At 53.4% G+C, this 18603-nt stretch overlaps 1 protein-coding gene across 1 annotated transcript; it reads left to right on the plus strand.

The window, feature by feature from the left end:
- Nucleotides 1–200: 200 nt before the first annotated feature.
- LOC119099647 (inactive phospholipase C-like protein 2) lies at nucleotides 201–17307 on the plus strand (the record flags this gene model as incomplete). Its single annotated transcript, XM_037222714.1, has 4 exons — nucleotides 201–495; nucleotides 7156–7302; nucleotides 8438–8632; nucleotides 17138–17307. Coding segments are annotated over exons 1-4 (687 nt in total), but the record flags the coding sequence as incomplete, so codon positions are not given.
- Between the last annotated feature and the right edge of the window lie 1296 nt (nucleotides 17308–18603).

Genomic DNA, 18603 nt, shown 5'->3' on the forward strand with positions numbered 1-18603 from the left:
GCGCCACGAGATACAAGTCTTAGTTAAAGTTACCACCACAAGATGTCAGGAGTGCGGCCCGGCACGAGGCCAGCGGGCATCGATCGGCGGAGCGCGCGCATCGTCTGGGGAGGGCCAGCGGTGGCGTCTGGGCCGTTGGAGGGGAGGGGCGGGCGCGCGGCCGCCGACGGCCGCCACTGGCATCGCGGCTGGCAGCCGGCGGGGGGCGGAGGTACGAGTGGTGGCCGCGTCAGCCCAGTGAATCGATGGGATGATGTGCTGTCCGGTCGCGGCCGAAGGGTGCCGCCGTTGCGCTCGTGCCGCGTGCTGCCGGCGCGGTCATGAGTGAGGCCGAGGCTGCTGATGCGGGTCGCGTGAACGGAGTTGGCCGCCACTTCTCGATGGGGGGAGAGGTGGCGCAGGACGAGCGGCCCGCGCAGAAGCCGCTCCGCAAGACCAAGTCCGTGTCGTTCCACAGTGCAACATGTTTGAGGAGCGAGCGCAAGGTGTCCAGCGGTGAGTACGGCGCCGGCGGTGCTGGCCCGCCGCAGAGGAGCCCAGCCGCCGGTGATTCCGCCGACGGGGGCTGGGGTTGTGACGCGCCCGGCGCAGCCCCCGGCGGGTGTCACTAGGTCAAGGTGATATCTGTCAGCGCGGGGAGCCCAGTGACCTCGCGCTGCGCCCTGCGGATTTGGGAACAGTGACATCCGCAGCGGATGCTTGTGGAGCGGCGCGAGCGTCAGCTGCAGCAGAGCGCGCCGGCAGACCTGTCTGTGTTGTCTCACTCCCTTAGTCCCGACCACCCACACCCTGCTGCCTTCCTTCCCGGCCGCCAGGAATACATGGATTCGGCGGAGACATGATGCACTGAGCGGGCCACCACGGGCCCGGTGCGCATGACGGCGCGCATGTTTGGACTGGGGTGAGCCCTGTTCAGGTGATGGAATGCACTTCAGCTACCTCTAGGATGAAATTATTGTTTTTGGCCGTGATCAAGGCCGTTGCCCCTGACGTTTTCCTGTAATCAACCGCTTCTGCGATTTTCATTTTGGATTTTGTTAACGTCTTCGCAAACCACTGTTAGTTTTATACATAAGATGCACGCACATTAACATGTATGTGCATATATATACATAGACACACACACACACACACACACACACACACACACACACACACACACACACACACACACACACACACACACACACACACACACATACACACACACACCACACACACACACACACATATATATATATATATATATATATATATATATATATATATATATATATATATATATATATATATATATATTATACAGTCCCGTACATGTTAGCGTCTGGTGTTTCCAACTGGGGTCTCCTCTTGGGCTCCTGTGTTTTCCATGGGGCCTCTCGTTCACCAATGGGGCCTGATGTTGGTCATCTAGCCTTTGCTACGCGGCCGATATTGTTTTCTGCGTGCCTTCAGGGCCATTCTTTCAATTTAATGAGATGTTCTGCTTCCGCCATCTGGATCTCCAGTCGACATGATGGGGCCTCCTAAAACCAGTCGACATGATGGGGCCTCCTAAAACCAGTCGACATGATGGGGCCTCCTAAAATGTCATGAGGGAAGCGGACATGCTTTGCCCCCTTGGACAGTGGAGAGGGCGTCGCCCAGCCCCTCCCCCTGGCGCCACCACCCCTGCTGGTGATCAATTCGCCTCAGTGATGATGTAAGTGGTGACCTTACGCTAACCAGTGACCACGACAGCTCTGGTTCTGGCTTCGATCCCACGAGGGATAAAATATCGTGTCTGGTTTCTGGGCAATGCTTATGTTTTGTTTTGCATTTCGCCAAAGAAGTCGCTTCACGTGGATATGCACGATCACGGACGGACGTGGGCGGACGTGCGGCGTACATGGACGGCCATGGACGGACGTGCAGTGTACATGCACGGCCATGGACGGACTGCAGTGTACATGCACGGCTATGGACGGACGTGCAGTGTACATGCACGGCCCTGAGTGGACGTGCAGTGTACATGCACGGCTATGGACGGACGTGCAGTGTACATGCACGGCCCTGAGTGGACGTGCAGTGTACATGCACGGCTATGGACGGACGTGCAGTGTACATGCACAGCCCTGAGTGGACGTGCAGTGTACGACGGCTCCCGGTCCCCTCCCTGCCATCTCGAGGACTAGACATGCGGAGAGCAGCCGAGCGGAAAGTAGCACTACACAGCTCGGGTAAACGGCACGAAAGCGTGCGTGTGGCTTTTCATGAGTCGAACTAGAAGTGGTGCGGGAGAGAGCCGTGGCTGTGGTATTCTGCCCTCCTGTAAAATTTTTGCCATCGCGATGCAACCACAGTTGCACGTGTGGTCAGCTAAACGGTCGTAAAATTCATAGCATCACGAGATAAATGGGTAAACTTCCCAAAAGTCTTCAAAACTACTTTCATATTCATGTGTCTTCAAAACACTGTTTGTTTAAATTTGGGGCAAGTATTTCGTTGAAGCCAAAAATGGCACACGCTGAAATCGCTCAAATAGAATAAAGACGGCAGCGACAAAACTACAACTCGGTTTTCGTATGAAATGCGCTGTGCGTACAATATATAAAACTGACGAGAAAACATGAGTTTTTCTGCGCGGGGCGTTGATCACTGTTTGTTTCATTACCGGCGTCACAGTTCTGTTCGATGTCCTTAAATCACTGTGTACAGACGTTTCTCGATGTTTTAAAAACCCCGCACTCGTCTGGAGCTGCCAACAAGTACTGAGACCTTTGGCCCAATGGCCCCGCTAGATCCAAGGTTGGGGAGCATGGCCCCAAAAGCCCCTCCCCTCGGATTCTCGGGTATGCCACTGACCGTAAACAGCCCGTAAACAGCCAGCCAACGCCAATGACGTGGACAGATGCTGTGTTCGTCAGCCACTGGAAAGGTAAAATGATGGGTAATTATTAGCTATGCCGTGAGATAGCATGACGTCACCACAGCGCACATCGAATGCGCCGCGGTTGAAACGTTGACCACAGCTCCACGTCTGATGGGCAGTTTAACAAAGACCAGACTTCTGCAACGGCTGCGAGACAAATTTGAGCGGCCGAAAATGACACGGCTTCCAAGAAGTGGGTAATTTTCTTATTGTGGCCGGGTAGTGACAGCCTGACTAAAGCATTGCGAACCAGACCAGGAATGGAGTGAAAGTAGTAATTGAGATCCTTTATTATTTCTCCAGATTTATACCCTGCTGTGCTGAAGGAGCAGCTAAACTGCATGCATCATGGCAGACCCAATATTACAACGGTAGTAAGACTAAGAGTGATCTGTGACGTGCGTAATGTCATCATTCAGGTCAAATCCTACCCTCTTCAGACGGCAGCCAGACGTCTGCAGAGGGTGCATGCTGGGAACACCACACAAAACCCGTAGATATCACTCGTCACCGTGCATGGAATGCTTCCCAACTTGCCTTAAGATAAGTCAAACCGGGTCGTGCAAGACAATCAATCATTCTTATAAAATATGTCACGTGGCTTATGTCTCCTAGCGTGACCTTAGGCGACCTTGCCTGTATGCCTATATGTGCCACCTCAACATTAGCGGTATCTGATCACCTCAACGATCAGATACCGCTAATGAAACGGACTATTTTTTTGCAACTCAAACGATAGGACAAGTGTAGATTACCGCACGCCTGGAAGCGATACGCGGTCGCCACAGCCCCGGCGAGGTGCCGTCGCTCGTGGTCTACGAAAGTTAGTATTGTACAAGTTTCCCAATTAGTGTGAACATGCTTAAAACTGTGGCATTGAAAACGTCAGGATCATTGGCTTAGTGGTTCAAAGATTATTACGGCGAAACGACACGGAGGTCAGAGATTGGAGACGTCTAATGCGGTCGTAAAATCCATCTGAGGCTCGCCCCCTCATTGGATCGAAGTGAAACTCGGGAATTGCAAGTTCTGTGCTTAGATTGTATGCACTTAAAGATCAAAAGTGATCAGCCATGGTTCGAGAAGGCGATGTTTTACGTACACGCTGCTATGGCTTCTTAATGTTTGCTGAGTGATGTAGACCTTACGCCAATAACCAGTATTGGTAAATATGCATGGATTCGCTCCCACTTCACTAGGTCGAACTCTTCAGTTCAAAATCACATACGTTGTTAAGTGCATTCGCGTGGAACATTTTTCACATGGATACTGACGGTACTCATATCCTCATTCCTCGGGAAAAAGAGAGAAAGGAGGTATAAATGCGTTGATATTTTGGCAACATTCCTTTGTCGATTTGTTTAAATGGCAGTGAATCCATGCACATTTGTCAAAACTGGTTATTGGCGTTAAGTCTACATCACATAAAGGAGCGATAGCAGCGTGCGAATAAAACATCGCCTGCTTCAACCACGAAATCTCAAAAATTTAAGAACGCTTGGTTTTGTAGCTGGGATGTTCAACATAGGCATTCATTCAGATGGGAGCAAATAGGCATCATTGAACATGGCGTTTGTGGCTTGGCTGTTGTTGAGTGCCCAGCAAGTTAACTTGCAAATGCTTCTGTGAGCTAAAATATTAAAGCCTAATGCACTGTCAGCCAATTTGTGTATTGTGAGCTAACCGGATTAACGTGTAGTTGTGGCAAATAAGTTGGCGCTTGAAAATAAACGAAATAAACACACAGCCTTCGGGTTACAGTCCACCCAATCTCGCAACGTTGCCAATAAAAACTGCCCGAAGACCCACGAGCTTCTTAAGCCGGCTCCTTGCGGGGCTGCTGGTAAGAGGCAGCCAGTTGAAGCAGATTCAGGTGGGGCATTTCTAGTGCGTCGGACAAAATATGGCTCTTGATACTGCACTGAACACGCCGCCAACGACATATGGTAACGTCGCGTGAAAATTGTTTTTTGTTTAGTCCGCTAAAGCAAGCCGTCGCAAAAGGGACAACAGAGACATTTCAGAACATTTCAGAAACCTCAGGCAAACTGTCATTGCATCAACGCACCCAGCGGAAAAGTGGCACTATTGTACAAACATGAACCGGCCGCGGATTTGAGCTGCTGGCCTGCCATTCCTGCCTCGTGGGGGCTCGACTGTTGTACAAACATGAACCGGCCGCGGATTTGACCTGCTGACCTGCCATTCCTGCCTCGCGGGGGCTTGCGGCAGGCAATCTTTCAAACTAAACTTGCACGTCTTGCGCCTGAGATTGGCCTGTACGGTCACGTGTCTCTGGCGAAGATGGGCTGGAGCCGGGCTGGCCGCGTCGCCGGGCTGTTGGCCGAGATAAAGCCAAGGCCGGGCCGGGCCACCCGCCTGGCGGCAGTAGCCAAGGAACACGAGCACATGTGGCCATTATGGCAGCAGGCGCAACACGTCTGCAGCCGCCCAGATGCGCACAGCGGCGATATCCGGCAGCTGCAGGGTGCCGCAGAACCGCAGCACCGGCACAGGGACGCCCCACCGCGGAGCGGGTCTCCAGGAGTGGAGGTTCTGTCTGCAGACGGAGCTCCCCCGAGGCGGGTGTCAGGCCGCTCGGAACACGCCCTCGGGGGCCTCATGCCGCGCGCCGTGCGACGCGGAGCTAATGTGATGGCAGTGTAGTTGACCGCGGGAGATTGCTTGAAAACTGCGACTTATGGCGCGTTCCACATTCATTCCTCGGCCCGCCTGCGCCAGAGATCACGTGAGCGCATGGGCCCTGGGGCCGCAGGCGCTTGCTATCAACGTAGCGAACTGGGCACGTGTTGTGATTTGTGCCTGGCGTAGTCAGCGGCTACTGCACTGTTATGTCTCAGTTGGCTTTCGTCTCAGTTGACTGTGGAGAAAACACCCCCGCGAGGCTCAGCCGGCGGATGATTTTTTAAAACATAGCACTCGATATTCTTCTCGGCCATGTCACTAAACCAGACATGTGGAATGTACATGTCGATCGCCCGTGCTGTGGGTGCGAACCGGAACGGGGAGCGCGTGGACGGGGGTTACAACGACCACCGCGGCATGCACTTTGAATATGAGTAGTTGATGTGCACACCTGTGGTTGTAAACACGTATTAGAATATGACATTCGCTGGCTCAATCAGATGGCGCATTGGGCTGCAGTTTTGTTATGGAAAGAGGAACAGGCACCTGTGCGTAGCTTTTTAACCTGCCACAGTGCGTGTAATGTTTATTGATGTTGGACGCGCTAAAGCACAGATGAGTGATGAAGAACATCGTGCTATATGGAAGTTTATCAGATCGTCCAACTTTTCGCTGCAGTTTATTAAGCTATCACGACGCTGTCAAATATTATGTGGTTGCAGCTTGAACGTGTGAAAGATCTGTTTGACACTGGCTCATCATCGAACCAAATCGACGAGGCTCTCTGCATGGAATACTTTTCTACGAAACCGTGTATGAGCCACAGCAGGACGTACGGATCCGCAATGCGTCACATGCATGGAAGACCGCCGATGAACACAAATGTCACGCCGCATCGAACCCAGCTCGCAGATTAACTCACCGCTGGGCTGTTTTCATTTGTTTACATGCGAGCGATTTCTTCTCTTTTCCCCCAGCATCCGACGAAACGCGGTCAGCGTTCCACGTTGCATTTCCCGAGCGGGATAACTATCTCAGGTGGACACTCTTTTGTGGGAGTACATATCGACACCGCAGACGTCACCCTGGTGGGCCAGTCGAAGCTGCCCGCTCGAAAATCTTGTGTACGTGGATGCGCAAAACGGGTCGAGCTGCAAACACAGCCAGCAAAGATTATTCGTGACGTTACGTAGAAAAAAACCCTTTTTGGTACGCTGCGGATGCACTCGATAAGGTCATTCTATGTTGTAACCCTGAGGCTTTTCCACCCTCTCTGAACAGTAGCAATGAGCGGTGCGTAAGGACTGGGACAAATAATTCGGCTTCTCTGGAACTCTACTCAGGCTGTATAGGCGCACCAAATTTCAATCAGTTTGTTTACTGTATTTTTCCCGTGGTGATGTATATTTTGGGAAGTCGCGCCTTGTAATGATGGGTATGGAAAGAGATAGGTGACATACCAGACTGATCTCCGCCTCACCTCCTTCCCAACGGATGTGCCCCCACCGATCCGTTGTACGCCGCACCCCTCCCCTGGCACCGCTCGAGCCACGTACGTGACCTTTTCCCCGGCTGATCAGTGGCGTCCATGTTGACAGTGCAAGAGTGCCTGCAGCGAATGGTGGCAGGCAGCACACTGATCAAGATCAGACCCAACCTGCGCCAGTACCACCGCTTCTTCAGCGTCACTGAAGACCTGGCCGCGGTACGCTGGGTCCCCTCGAAGAAGTCCAACAAAGCCCAAGGTGAGGCCACAGTGACCCGGGAAGCCCCCCAAGCGGCGGCGGCAGCCTCGCGCGGCCGCTGATATCGGCGCGGCGCGTGACGTCAGAGCGGGCGTTAACGGGTGGCGGCGCTGCACGAGTGGACGGACGGACGGCTGGTGGCGGACGTGGGGCCTGCACCGCCTGAGCGCCACTGATCGGGCATTGACAGGCAGTTACAAACAACTGCACGAACGCCGGCTATGAACATGTAATGCCGCCGGAAACACAGATTTGAACAGCTGCAGAATTCTCAGATTAACTGGGTCATAACGAGCAGCAAATAGACTCCTAAGCACGATGTCATTGAATATGTATACACAGTTCGGCATAAACACGTACGCACCAGGATGCTGCTTGCGAAATGCATCATTTGCGACGTTCCCATCCGCTTTTGATCCCCGGTTCGTCCGCGATACTGGCATGAAGCGGCCCTGTAGCAACGCGTGCTGGTCTGGTCGGGCAGGAGTGTACACACTGTGCTCCTGATCACTGTTGACAGAGGGGGGCCGGTATTGATCGCCACCCTATCTCTCCGCCTGGCTGCTTGGCTTATCCGAGCCAGACAGACAGGTTCTCATTCCGCTGCCAATGGTCGCCCGCGGGCTTTCATTCTATCCTCGCCCCGAAGGCGGCAGGCACACGACCGCTCAGATTCTGCCGCGGCAAAACATGACCATAACTCCTGAAAGCCGCTGCGCTTTTTCATTTCGCAGCGAACAAAAGACGGTCGGCGGCGATCATCTGGGGCTGGACAGGCTCGGCGCTGTGAGAGATGGCCGTCACGTAACGTGGCGCCCGCCGTGCTGGCGGTCTTTACATGACGTAGCGCATGCTGTGCTAGCGAACGTCACGTGACGTGACGCATGATGTGCTGGCGGCCGTCACGTGACGTGATTCATACCGTGCCGACGACCGTCACGTGGCCTGATTCATGCCGTGCCGACGGCCGTCACGTGGCCTGATTCCTGCCGTGCTGGCGGCCGTCACATGACGTGACGCCTGATGTGCTAGTGGTCGTCACGTGGCCTGATTCCTGCCGTGCCGGCGGCCGTCACGTGACATGAGGCGGCCTGCCGTGCTGGCGTCTGCTCACCCGCGTGTACGCCCATTGCAGTGCCCATCGACTCCATTAAAGAGATTCGCACTGGCAAGAACACGCCGATATTTCGGAACAAGGAGTTCAGTGGGGCTTACTGTGAAGAATGTGCCTTCTCGATCATTTATGGTGAAGACTACGAGTCCCTCGATCTGGTGGCCACGTCTCCGGATGAGGCCAACATCTGGATCACCGGGCTGAACGCCCTCATAGGTAAGTGGAGCTGGGCATAGAGGCGCCTTTGTAACAGTTCTGTATGGTGTTCCGCGATCCTTGTGGCAGGCCAAATGTCTGATAATTGTGCGGATGCTTACGGCTTCTGGAAATGGTAACCCGACCTTTCTATTAGGCCTTCCTGAGTTTCTACCAGTTTTTTGCGGAGCGTCGTGGTCTTCTACAATATTCTGTATTTTGTTATTCCCGACATAATTACACAAACTTGCGGGGTAGCATGACCATGTGAACTATGAATGAAGCATTGTTACATCATAAGCACATGTACATTTCGCGTTCGAAAAGCTACCGACTTTAAAATTAGAACCCTTGCCATTCGCATTGTAGCTGCTGCTGGTCGATCCTCAAATTTACTCCTTCACAAAGTGCCTGTGATGAGTCTGGAACAAGCTGCAAGTGACTGCACTTGTGGTGGCGATGCCAAACTTGAGTCACAGCAGGCGGCCGGGTGGTATGGTTTCTGGCCGCCAAATGCTGATCGTTGCGCCGGAAGGCTTTGGAGAAGATATGGTTGGCGGCGGAGCGTGGTGCGCTAGGAGCACTCGCCGACGTTGAGTGTGCTAGCTGCCGCCGCCACATGGTTCAGGACAGACGTTGCGTCGCTCTGTTACGCAATGGAACTTGCAGCTGCCCCTCGGCGCAAAAACTACGGGATCGTGTCAGGCAAATACATGTGGTGGGGCAGGCGCCGCAAGCCATGCATTGTCGGGGCGGGGAGGGGGTCGTGTGCAATTACAACAGACTGGGGCATCACGGTAAAGGATATGCTTCGCAGTGCCTGTCGCGAATGGTTGGTCGCATACCTCTCACGTGCAGGCTACACCACATCCGCCGTACCTCCATTACCATCATTCACTTGAGTCTCGTTTGTAGCTGAATGTGCGGATAACGAGGCATGTTACGACCGTGCACGTCCTGTCATGTTGACGGCGGATCTGGCCGTCCGGTGCCTGCTGCTGCGTCCCAAGGGTGTTTTATGCATGATAATGTAGCTAGCGATGCAAGATTAACCAGAGGAGCGGAGCCCAGGCTTGGAGGTAGGGGAAGTCTTGGTTTGCACGTAGCTGGTATGCTTTTGAGCTCGCAGGCTAGCGACGTGCGCTCTCATAACATACAGATACAATTACGGAAAGCTCCATTTTGTTGTTTTTGAAATGTATGTTAACGCAGCTTTCTCCGTTCCGCCTACGCTGAGACTTCCGCACTAGTCCGAACATCATCCATGCTCAGAACGCCCATCATGTCATGCACGTTGGAAAACCGCAGTAAATTCCACACAATTGCCACGCCGTTGGGTTCCATACCACACTTTCGCGTGAACCGGCGGCCACCGCGCCACAGCTGACCCCACCAGCAGCGTCTGTGAGTCCATCACACGGCGCGACAGTGCCGCGCTGCCGCCGACCTCGCCGCAGCCAGGGCCGTTTGTGTCGAGGTCCTGGCACGGCGACCGCTGCCAGGCCGGGGCAGCGCGTCGGCGGCCGGCGCCGGCGTGCCGCTGATGACAGCTTCCCGGACGCGCCGGCGGCGGCACTGCACCCATTACCGGCCGGTTGTCTCTCTTGTGGCTGACGGGACGCGGCCCGTCGGCGGCCGGAGGGCGCGAGCCGAGGCTGCCGACGCGCCGGGGTGAGGCGAGGCTGCCGAGGCGCCGGAGTGGGGCGATGCGGCCGAGGCGCCAAAGTGGGGCGAGGCTGCCGAGGCGCCGGAGTGGGGCGAGATGGCCGACGCCCGGGGTGTGTGTGTGTGGGGGGGGGGGGGGGGGCAGGGGATTCATCGGCCTGCCGTGTCAACGACCGTCGAGCGCCGCCAAACATCGACACAACACATGGCGTCAATGAAATCAATTGATGCCGGTAGATAATCCCAACTGGTTTGGATTGGTTGTTCATAACCCCGTACACAGTCAGTACGCATAATTTGTCATGTTTGCGGAGGCAGTTCTTTGTGTTTTTGGAGGTCTTGGAATCGTTCCAAATTGTACGGCTGAAAAACATCAAGACCGAAGCATTTAACATGGATACGTAAACCGATGCGTGCCGTTAATGTTATGGACATGTTGACTATTGCAGCCCGTAGGAGAACCGATTGATCTGTTACTGTTCAGCCGACTTGTACTTACGACGCGGCCGTACGTGTGTATGTCTACGTTCCTGTGCTTGACTTTTTCTTTCATGCATGTCAAGCATTCCAAAGAAATTCCCCTCCCAAAAACACACTGGTGTTCTCTGGCTGCGCCTACCTAGATGTTCTCTGGCCGCGCGCACTGGCGGTTCTCAAAGTAGTTAATTGATGCGCTGATAGGGTAGAGGCGGGGGAGGCACCGTCTCCTTTCAGCAGCCAAATAATGATAGATGGACACCATCATTGGCATGACTCACCCGGAATAATGCATAGCTGTTCCATTCTCCCCTCCGAGCCTCCGTGGTCGGTGAACGGCGATAATGACCATCCACAGCGGCATGCGCTGCGTTCCCTTAAAGACAAAATACACAGCACGAGGGTATGCTGTGAGGCGTTTGGCTTTCCGACTAGTATTTGGCTTCAGATGAGCCTACATGCACTTTATCAAGGTTCTCAGCAGCCGGGGCAGCCTGACACGCCATTAAACAAAGTCAGAATGAGATGGCGTGTGATTGTTTTCCCAGTACTGGAAAGTCTGCTCCGTTTTCTTTACATTGTTTCACTGTTCAGAGCGTCAACATTAATACGAGACCTAGTCCGACAGTGGATGTCATGGCTTCGCTAGTATTCAGTCTTTGTTTCCTGCTTTTCTTTGACATATGTTTTGGGTTTTCGGCTGTCATACCTCGACTCTTTTGAATGCATCAAATGATTTGCGGTCTTTCCGAAATGTGTCAGAAAGTGAAATTAACTCAACACTCTCACGCCCTTCATAACAAGCCTGGTCTGTGGGCTTTTACGCAGAGTTATGAGCTTCAGATTTAGAGGGCTGTAAATGATCAGATCATCAATGAAGGTGTCGGCGTGGCAAACATTTATGATGAGTGCGTTTGATGAAATACTTCGTCACAGACACAGACACGTATGGCTATTCGTGGGACCCGCGATTGACTTGCGGTTTTGACGACCTCTCGTGAAAAAATATAGCCCGAGAAACATATGTGCAAGTCAAACGCGCCACTGCAGCTCGAAGGGCACAGTGATGGCAGCCAGCCATACAACGCCATATGCAATGTATGTAATATATGTCATACAATCGAGCAGGATTGGGAAGAGCGTGTACGTCGGTCTGACGCGGGCGGTACGTTTAACAAACCAATGAGGCATGTGCTTTTAATTCCTCGTCTTACGTTCGCGTAAATCGGAAAGTGGCGGGGAGGTGCGTCCAGTCTCGTTTAAGTGGAATAGCGATGTCATGTTTTGTGGTGTTCTCTGACGGGCTCAAGTTTAGGGTTTGTACGTGCAGTTGCGTGTACCTTTGAGTGCCACACTTCTGGAGTTAGAGCGCCTGGCCCTGCAGACTCGCCGACCTGCAATGGTCATGTTTGTGATGGGTAGGTTTTGGATGCAATACTTTTAAGGCCAGGTTTAGAGCGTGTCAACGACAAGTGAGAAATACGAATGTTTCACATCCAGAGGAAAATCGGTGCGGGGTTCTGAGGTCGACAGAAGGGAATCGCTTGTCTGTGATGGTCCACCTGTCCGATGGAACCGTTCTTCCACTGTAGCTCTCAACGTTTACGGTATCCTACTCTTGTATGTTCTTGGTAAAACACTCTCTGGAAGCCGCTATGTTATGGCCATGCATCGCTTCCATCATAGACGGTATCGCTCTGTTAGCATGGTGTCACGTCCGGAGAAATTCATCGCTGTTTAAACCGTCATCGGCCTTGGCTGGAACTCGGGACAAAGCCTAGTTCATGGAACATATTCAGAACATGGCAAAAGTGGTCGGAAAGCAGAAAATGTTTTTCGTTCCTTGCTTCAGTTTGCGTTCAGTTCACTGTGTTCACCAGACTCAAGTTCTGTCAATGTTAAGGCAAGCTTAACTATGCATATATATATATATGCTTATACATATATATATATATATATATATATATATATATATAAATATGCGTGTGCGCACACACATACATACATATATATATATATATATATATATATATATATATATATATACACATATACGGGTAAATGTACGTGTATATGCGTGTGTGGGCATGTGTGGGCGAGTAAATGTTGCTGTGATAGCTGTGTTATGCACGTAGTGCTACCTTGTAACGTCAACAAAATCGACGCAGCCCGTGCAGTTTCATCGGCACAACACTGCTGAGGTTCGAAGGGGTAAAGGGTGCCGATGATAATGTCTCTCTCAGCGACCGTGGTCCAAGGGGAACAACGACGGGTACGGAACACCTTTGTCAAGGGTGTCCGGTAGCGTTACGTGGAACCCAGAAAGCAACATACATTCTTTTATGGAAGCCTAAGGCGTGCCACAGAGCGGTGAGTTTTCCAGGCAACTCATGAAACAGAAACAGCCAAGGGTAGCCAAACATTTGTTGTTTTTCATGATTTCACGGAAGTCCCTCATAGATCAGATGTCCTTTAAATATCAGTGGGCCTCGAAACAGGTCCCTGGAAGTCCAAGATGAAGACAGCCAGTCGACATGAAAACAGACAGTCTCAATATGATCCTTAAACGTTCCAAACGACTTCAGATGGCTTCGAGCGGGCCCGCGCCTCTGTGTCACGATATTCCTTGAAGGAGGTTAGTTTCCGTGAAGACTGAGGGAATACGGCCGGGACCTGGGTTCTCACGCGCCCCATGAGGTGGCCAGGGTGCCCGAGATCTTCAAGGGACACTTGCGACAGTGAAACAGTCCGAAGGTAGTGTAATGACCCAGAGATGAGGAAGGCTGTTTGGGGGGGGGGGGCTGTTTAGAAGGATGGAGAAAGGGACTTCAACGGCCGAAAGCCCTGCAGTTTTCAGGGATGCCTGAGGTATTCACAGAGCTTGTGAAGTGCCCGAGGAGCCTGCGATACGGTCACACTGGCTCACACCAAAGTGAATTGGCAGCACTGTGGCTATGGTCTCATGGAGCACCTTTCTTATTGGCTTACTTAGCGGTCACTTGTTAATGACATGATTTTCGGAGAGTGGCGGATCGAATTGCATGCGGTCAGTATCGATGACTGACCCCAGAAGATCTTGTCATTATTTTGTACTGGTTTATCACTTATCGTCTGGGGGAGCTGAGATCTCATAGCGGACGGGGTCAAAGTTCTCTGGCACGGAGCACCTTGAATCTTCCACCTTCCATGCCACGCAGCGCGTTCGCAGTGGCGCAGCTAGTGACGTGCCGCACCCATAACAGAAATATTGCGTTTGAGCACGGGCCAACCCAAAGCTTTTCTGTCAGTTTCTTACAGAACATTGTTTATTTTGGGCTGGAAATTATTTATGCTATCTGCACAATGCGTATTCATTTCCTTGACAGCTTTCCCAAAAAATTCTGCGCGAAGACCTTCTTAATTCGAAGTACGTTTGCTTTAGGAACATGTGCGCCGCAACGTTTCCAGTTATAGGCCGCCGAATGTCAGTGGAAATTTACATTTTAATTCCTTTCGTCGAATCTAGACAATGTCTAGCACCAGGCCGAAATCCTTACAGATAACTTTCCTCCGTCTTCTATTACCGTACGTCACATGACAGTTGCCTGCAGACCATTCTGTGGAACCCAAGACGGCGAATGCCTGCTGAGATGGCGAGGAAGCTCTTGACACTTGATACTCCAGCATGAGTAACGTGACTCCCTAGACGAAACAATCCCGCTTTGACTGCTATTTGCATCGCTCTGAGCTGTAGGTCGCGTGCTCGGGAAGTGCAAGAGCGATAGTTAAGTTGGTCCGGATATAACGGACCACATGAGGGTAGCATGGCTTCAGAACGGTATGTGCCGAATGGCCATTTTGCGGCGCGTATCCTCACTTGATTTGCTGCAGCAACCCAGGTTTGTGGGGAAGTTAACGAGCAATAAAAAGCAGTATCTGTTTGTAATCGGTAGGAGTAATGGACGCGGTCAAAAACAAGTCATGCTAAACGGCGAAAAATGAAAGCGGAAGCTAATGTCATGGGGATTGAACTTTTCGTCGTTTTTCATAATTGTCACAGTCAGTAGCACACTCACAATGTTTGTGGGAGGTGTCGTTAAGCACAAACAAAGCGATCTCGAGGTGGCAGTTACGTCACTCAGCGTTCATTTTAAGGGTGGACTCATTTTAATATTTTTGTCGGCACCGTTTTCGTGACTTCACGAGCGCACTGTTAATTATCGAAAAGGTATGGAAAACACGTTTAGGTAATATACGCCTACACAGAAATAACAATGACACAAAAAGGCGAGCAGCACGTCTTGTATCACTTCATGTAACAACATAGGGACATTACAGTATGCATCATCTCAAATAAATGTTATGATAATCAGTTTATCTGATAGACTGTGGACGAGTGCTTCGACAAAGCAACGAGAGACTGGCCAGGCTTAGAGCACCTTTTGACTCCTTGCTAAAATGCTAACCGATGGCCCGGAACATTCAGCATCAGCCATTTCTGGCACGAGATCGTGATCAAGCTCGAGGTTGCGACACCCTTCGCTATTGATCGCGTTCTCGTGAACTGATAATTGCTATCGCATGTCGCAGGCTTCAAATGTGACCAAAAATGGGGACGGGGCATCTGCTGGCGGTTGCTATTCTGGGGAACGATCGACACATGCCGAGTCGGCGCCAGAAATAAGTAAGCTTACGACACGTGCCACCGTGCTGAACGCACCACCATGTACGTGGCATTACTGAATGTGCGCTGTTGCCAATGTGTGTGGGCGAGCAAACCCACCGAGAAAGCGGCTGGCATAAGAGCGTATGTAGGGCGATAAAGAGGTGTATTAGCAGGCAGTATAGGGCGATGCGATTTATTGCAGTCGCGAAAACGGTATTTCTACGAACGGGATCGCTTGCGATATGGGACTGGTTTCACCGCTATATGCGGGACTGAATGGTGACATAAGGTGATGCCTGGTTAGTACAGGACCGCTTGCTGAACGTTTCCCAGCGTTATAAACCATTGTCGAGGTGTATTCGCTCTCATTAGCGTCATCTCTATGGATGCTTGCCCCACCAGTGCGAGCAGGTGACGCAGCGAGCCAGGTCGCGTGCCTGCGCAACACGCTTAGGTAACTAACCCACACAAAATAAATTTCGCAAGTTTTTTGTTTGTCTGTTTGTTTGCTTGTTTTGAGCTGCTGAAATCATCCATCAAACTTGCATCGGCATAGCTTTCACAGTGGTAACAGCAGGCGGATCACGTCCCCACCGAACTTTTCGTGAAAGTCGAGGTTAACCTTTTGACGACGCATGGATATATTCCCAAACCGGACGTTTCTGAGCCGTTTAGTTTCCATGTGCAGCGCCTTAAAACTCCGTCAGTCGTCGGTCTGGGTGCCTGCGGACTGCGGTTTATGTCAACAGCGTACCTGCAAAACTCCGTGTGTGGAGTTTTACAGGTCCGCTGTCCTATCCGTCTATGGATGCAGATTTGTACTACCTCGTTTCATGGTTCGTCCATATGACCAGTCCGGCTGTTTGAATTGCCGTTGCATTATCATGTACTTCCGTGTGTGCTGACCGGCCCTTCCGTGTGTGCTGACCGTCCCTCCCGCGTGTGCTGACCGGCCCTTCCTTGTGTGCTGACCGGCTCTTCCGTTTGTGCTGACCGACCTTTCCATGTGTGCTGACCGACCTTTCCATGTGTGCTGACCGTCCCTTCCGTGTGTGCTGACCGCCCCTTCCGTGAGTGCTGACCGTCCCTTCTGTGTGTGCTGACCGGCCCTTCCTTGTGTGCTGACTGGCCCTCCCGCGTGTGCTGACCGGCCCTTCCTTGTGTGCTGACCGGCTCTTTCGTTGTGCTGACCGACCTTTCCATGTGTGCTGACCGACCTTTCCATGTGTGCTGACCGTCCCTTCCGTGTGTGCTGACCGTCCCTTCCGTGAGTGCTGACCGTCCCTTCTGTGTGTGCTGACCGGCCCTTCCGTTTGTGCTGACCGTCCCTTCCGTGAGTGCTGACCGTCCCTCCCGCGTGTGCTGACCGGCCCTTCCTTGTGTGCTGACCGGCTCTTCCGTTTGTGCTGACCGACCTTTCCATGTGTGCTGACCGACCTTTCCATGTGTGCTGACCGTCCCTTCCGTGTGTGCTGACCGTCCCTTCCGTGAGTGCTGACCGTCCCTTCTGTGTGTGCTGACCGGCCCTTCCGTGTGTGCTGACCGTCCCTTCCGTGAGTGCTGACCGTCCCTTCTGTGTGTGCTGACCGGCCCTTCCGTTTGTGCTGACCGTCCCTTCCGTGAGTGCTGGCTGTCCCTTCCGTGAGTGCTGACCGTCCCTTCCGTGTGTGCTGACCGTCCCTTCCGTGAGTGCTGACCGTCCCTTCCGTGAGTGCTGACCGGCCCTTCCGTACCGCCAGCACCGGACGGCATGGACGGCAAGGCGGCGGTGCGCGAGCGGTGGCTGGGCGAGATGTTCGCACGCGCCGCCGCGACACGCTGGGCCTGCTGGACGAGCGGGCCCGCCATCGAGCTGATGCGTCGACTGAACTCACAGATCACTACCGGCAGGATCAAACAGAAGCTGGCGGTGAGTGGCGTCGCTGGCGGCGGGCCAGACAGCGGCGGACGGGGTGCGGGGTCGAGCGGTGCGGCGAACGGTGGGTGGCCCTGTCGGAGAAGGGTCGGGCGGGAGCGGACCGTGAAGGGTTTGGCTGGCCGAGGGTCAGACAGATACGGATTGGCGCTGGTCTGGTCGGTGAGTGGTCAAATCTAAACTGATGGTAAGTGGTCAGACTGGGGGATAGAAGGCAAACAGAAGCTGGTTACGCCCGAATTAACGTCCTTCCCAGCGCTGCACGCTGTTTCCTTTTACTTCTGATTGTGACATCGCCGGTCCGATGGCTGGCATCGCCGGTGGCTGCCGGGCGATGGGTGCCATCGCCGTTGGCTGCCGGGCGATGGTGCCGTCGCCGTTGGCTGCCATCCGATGGTGCCATCGCCGGTGGCTGCCGGGCGATGGGTGCCATCGCCGTTGGCTGCCATCCGATGGTGCCATCGCCGGTGGCTGCCGGGCGATGGGTGCCATCGCCGTTGGCTGCCGGGCGATGGTGCCGTCGCCGGTGGCTGCCGGGCGATGGGTGCCATCGCCGGTGGCTGCCATCCGATGGTGCCATCGCCGGTGACTGCCGGGCGATCGGTGTCATCGCCGGTGGCTGCCGTCCGATGGGTGCCATCGCTGGTGACTGCCGGGTGATGGCGTCAACTTGGGCAGAACCACCAGTGAACCGCGGCCCGACCAGCACGGGAGTCTGCGGTAGATACGCCCTTGCATGTTATGATACGTGATGTGTTTGAGTAAGCGTCGAATCACATATCCCAACTCCGCTGGAGGCTGCCAAATAGCGACGTATGAGCGCCACAATAACTGAGACGACTAAACCCGTTTTCGAGTAGGTTCTATCCACGCATTACTGCATGATCGTATCACCTTTCCCAGAGCTGAGAGCCCCCCCCCCCCCGTCCTCCACCGTTGCTACGCCCACGCTGCCAGGCCCTATACAGCCCGACGTGTCAACATCCTGACCAGAACAACGGTCCGGCCACATCCCGAACCGCACTGCGTGACCACGCCGCTGGCCAGCGCGGCAGGCCCAGCTGTGTGCGGTCTATGGGTCGCCCCGAACGGCTCTAAATGCGGCTATAGATCGGACAACCCCGGGTGCGGCCCACATCGATGTCGCCATGGTTTCATGGTCGGCGAATAATGCGGCGGCAGTGAAGGGTTGGTCGGCGGAGGAAAGCGGTTTGACTCATGCCGCGCGGCGTAAGACATCGACACATTCTGGCGCACGTGCGTTCAAGGTTTGCCGTCGCAGGGGCATTC

This window comes from Pollicipes pollicipes, unplaced genomic scaffold (genome assembly GCF_011947565.3).
Source record: "Pollicipes pollicipes isolate AB1234 unplaced genomic scaffold, Ppol_2.1 Scaffold_4813;HRSCAF=5684_pilon_pilon_pilon, whole genome shotgun sequence".
Lineage (NCBI taxonomy): Eukaryota > Metazoa > Arthropoda > Thecostraca > Pollicipedomorpha > Pollicipedidae > Pollicipes > Pollicipes pollicipes.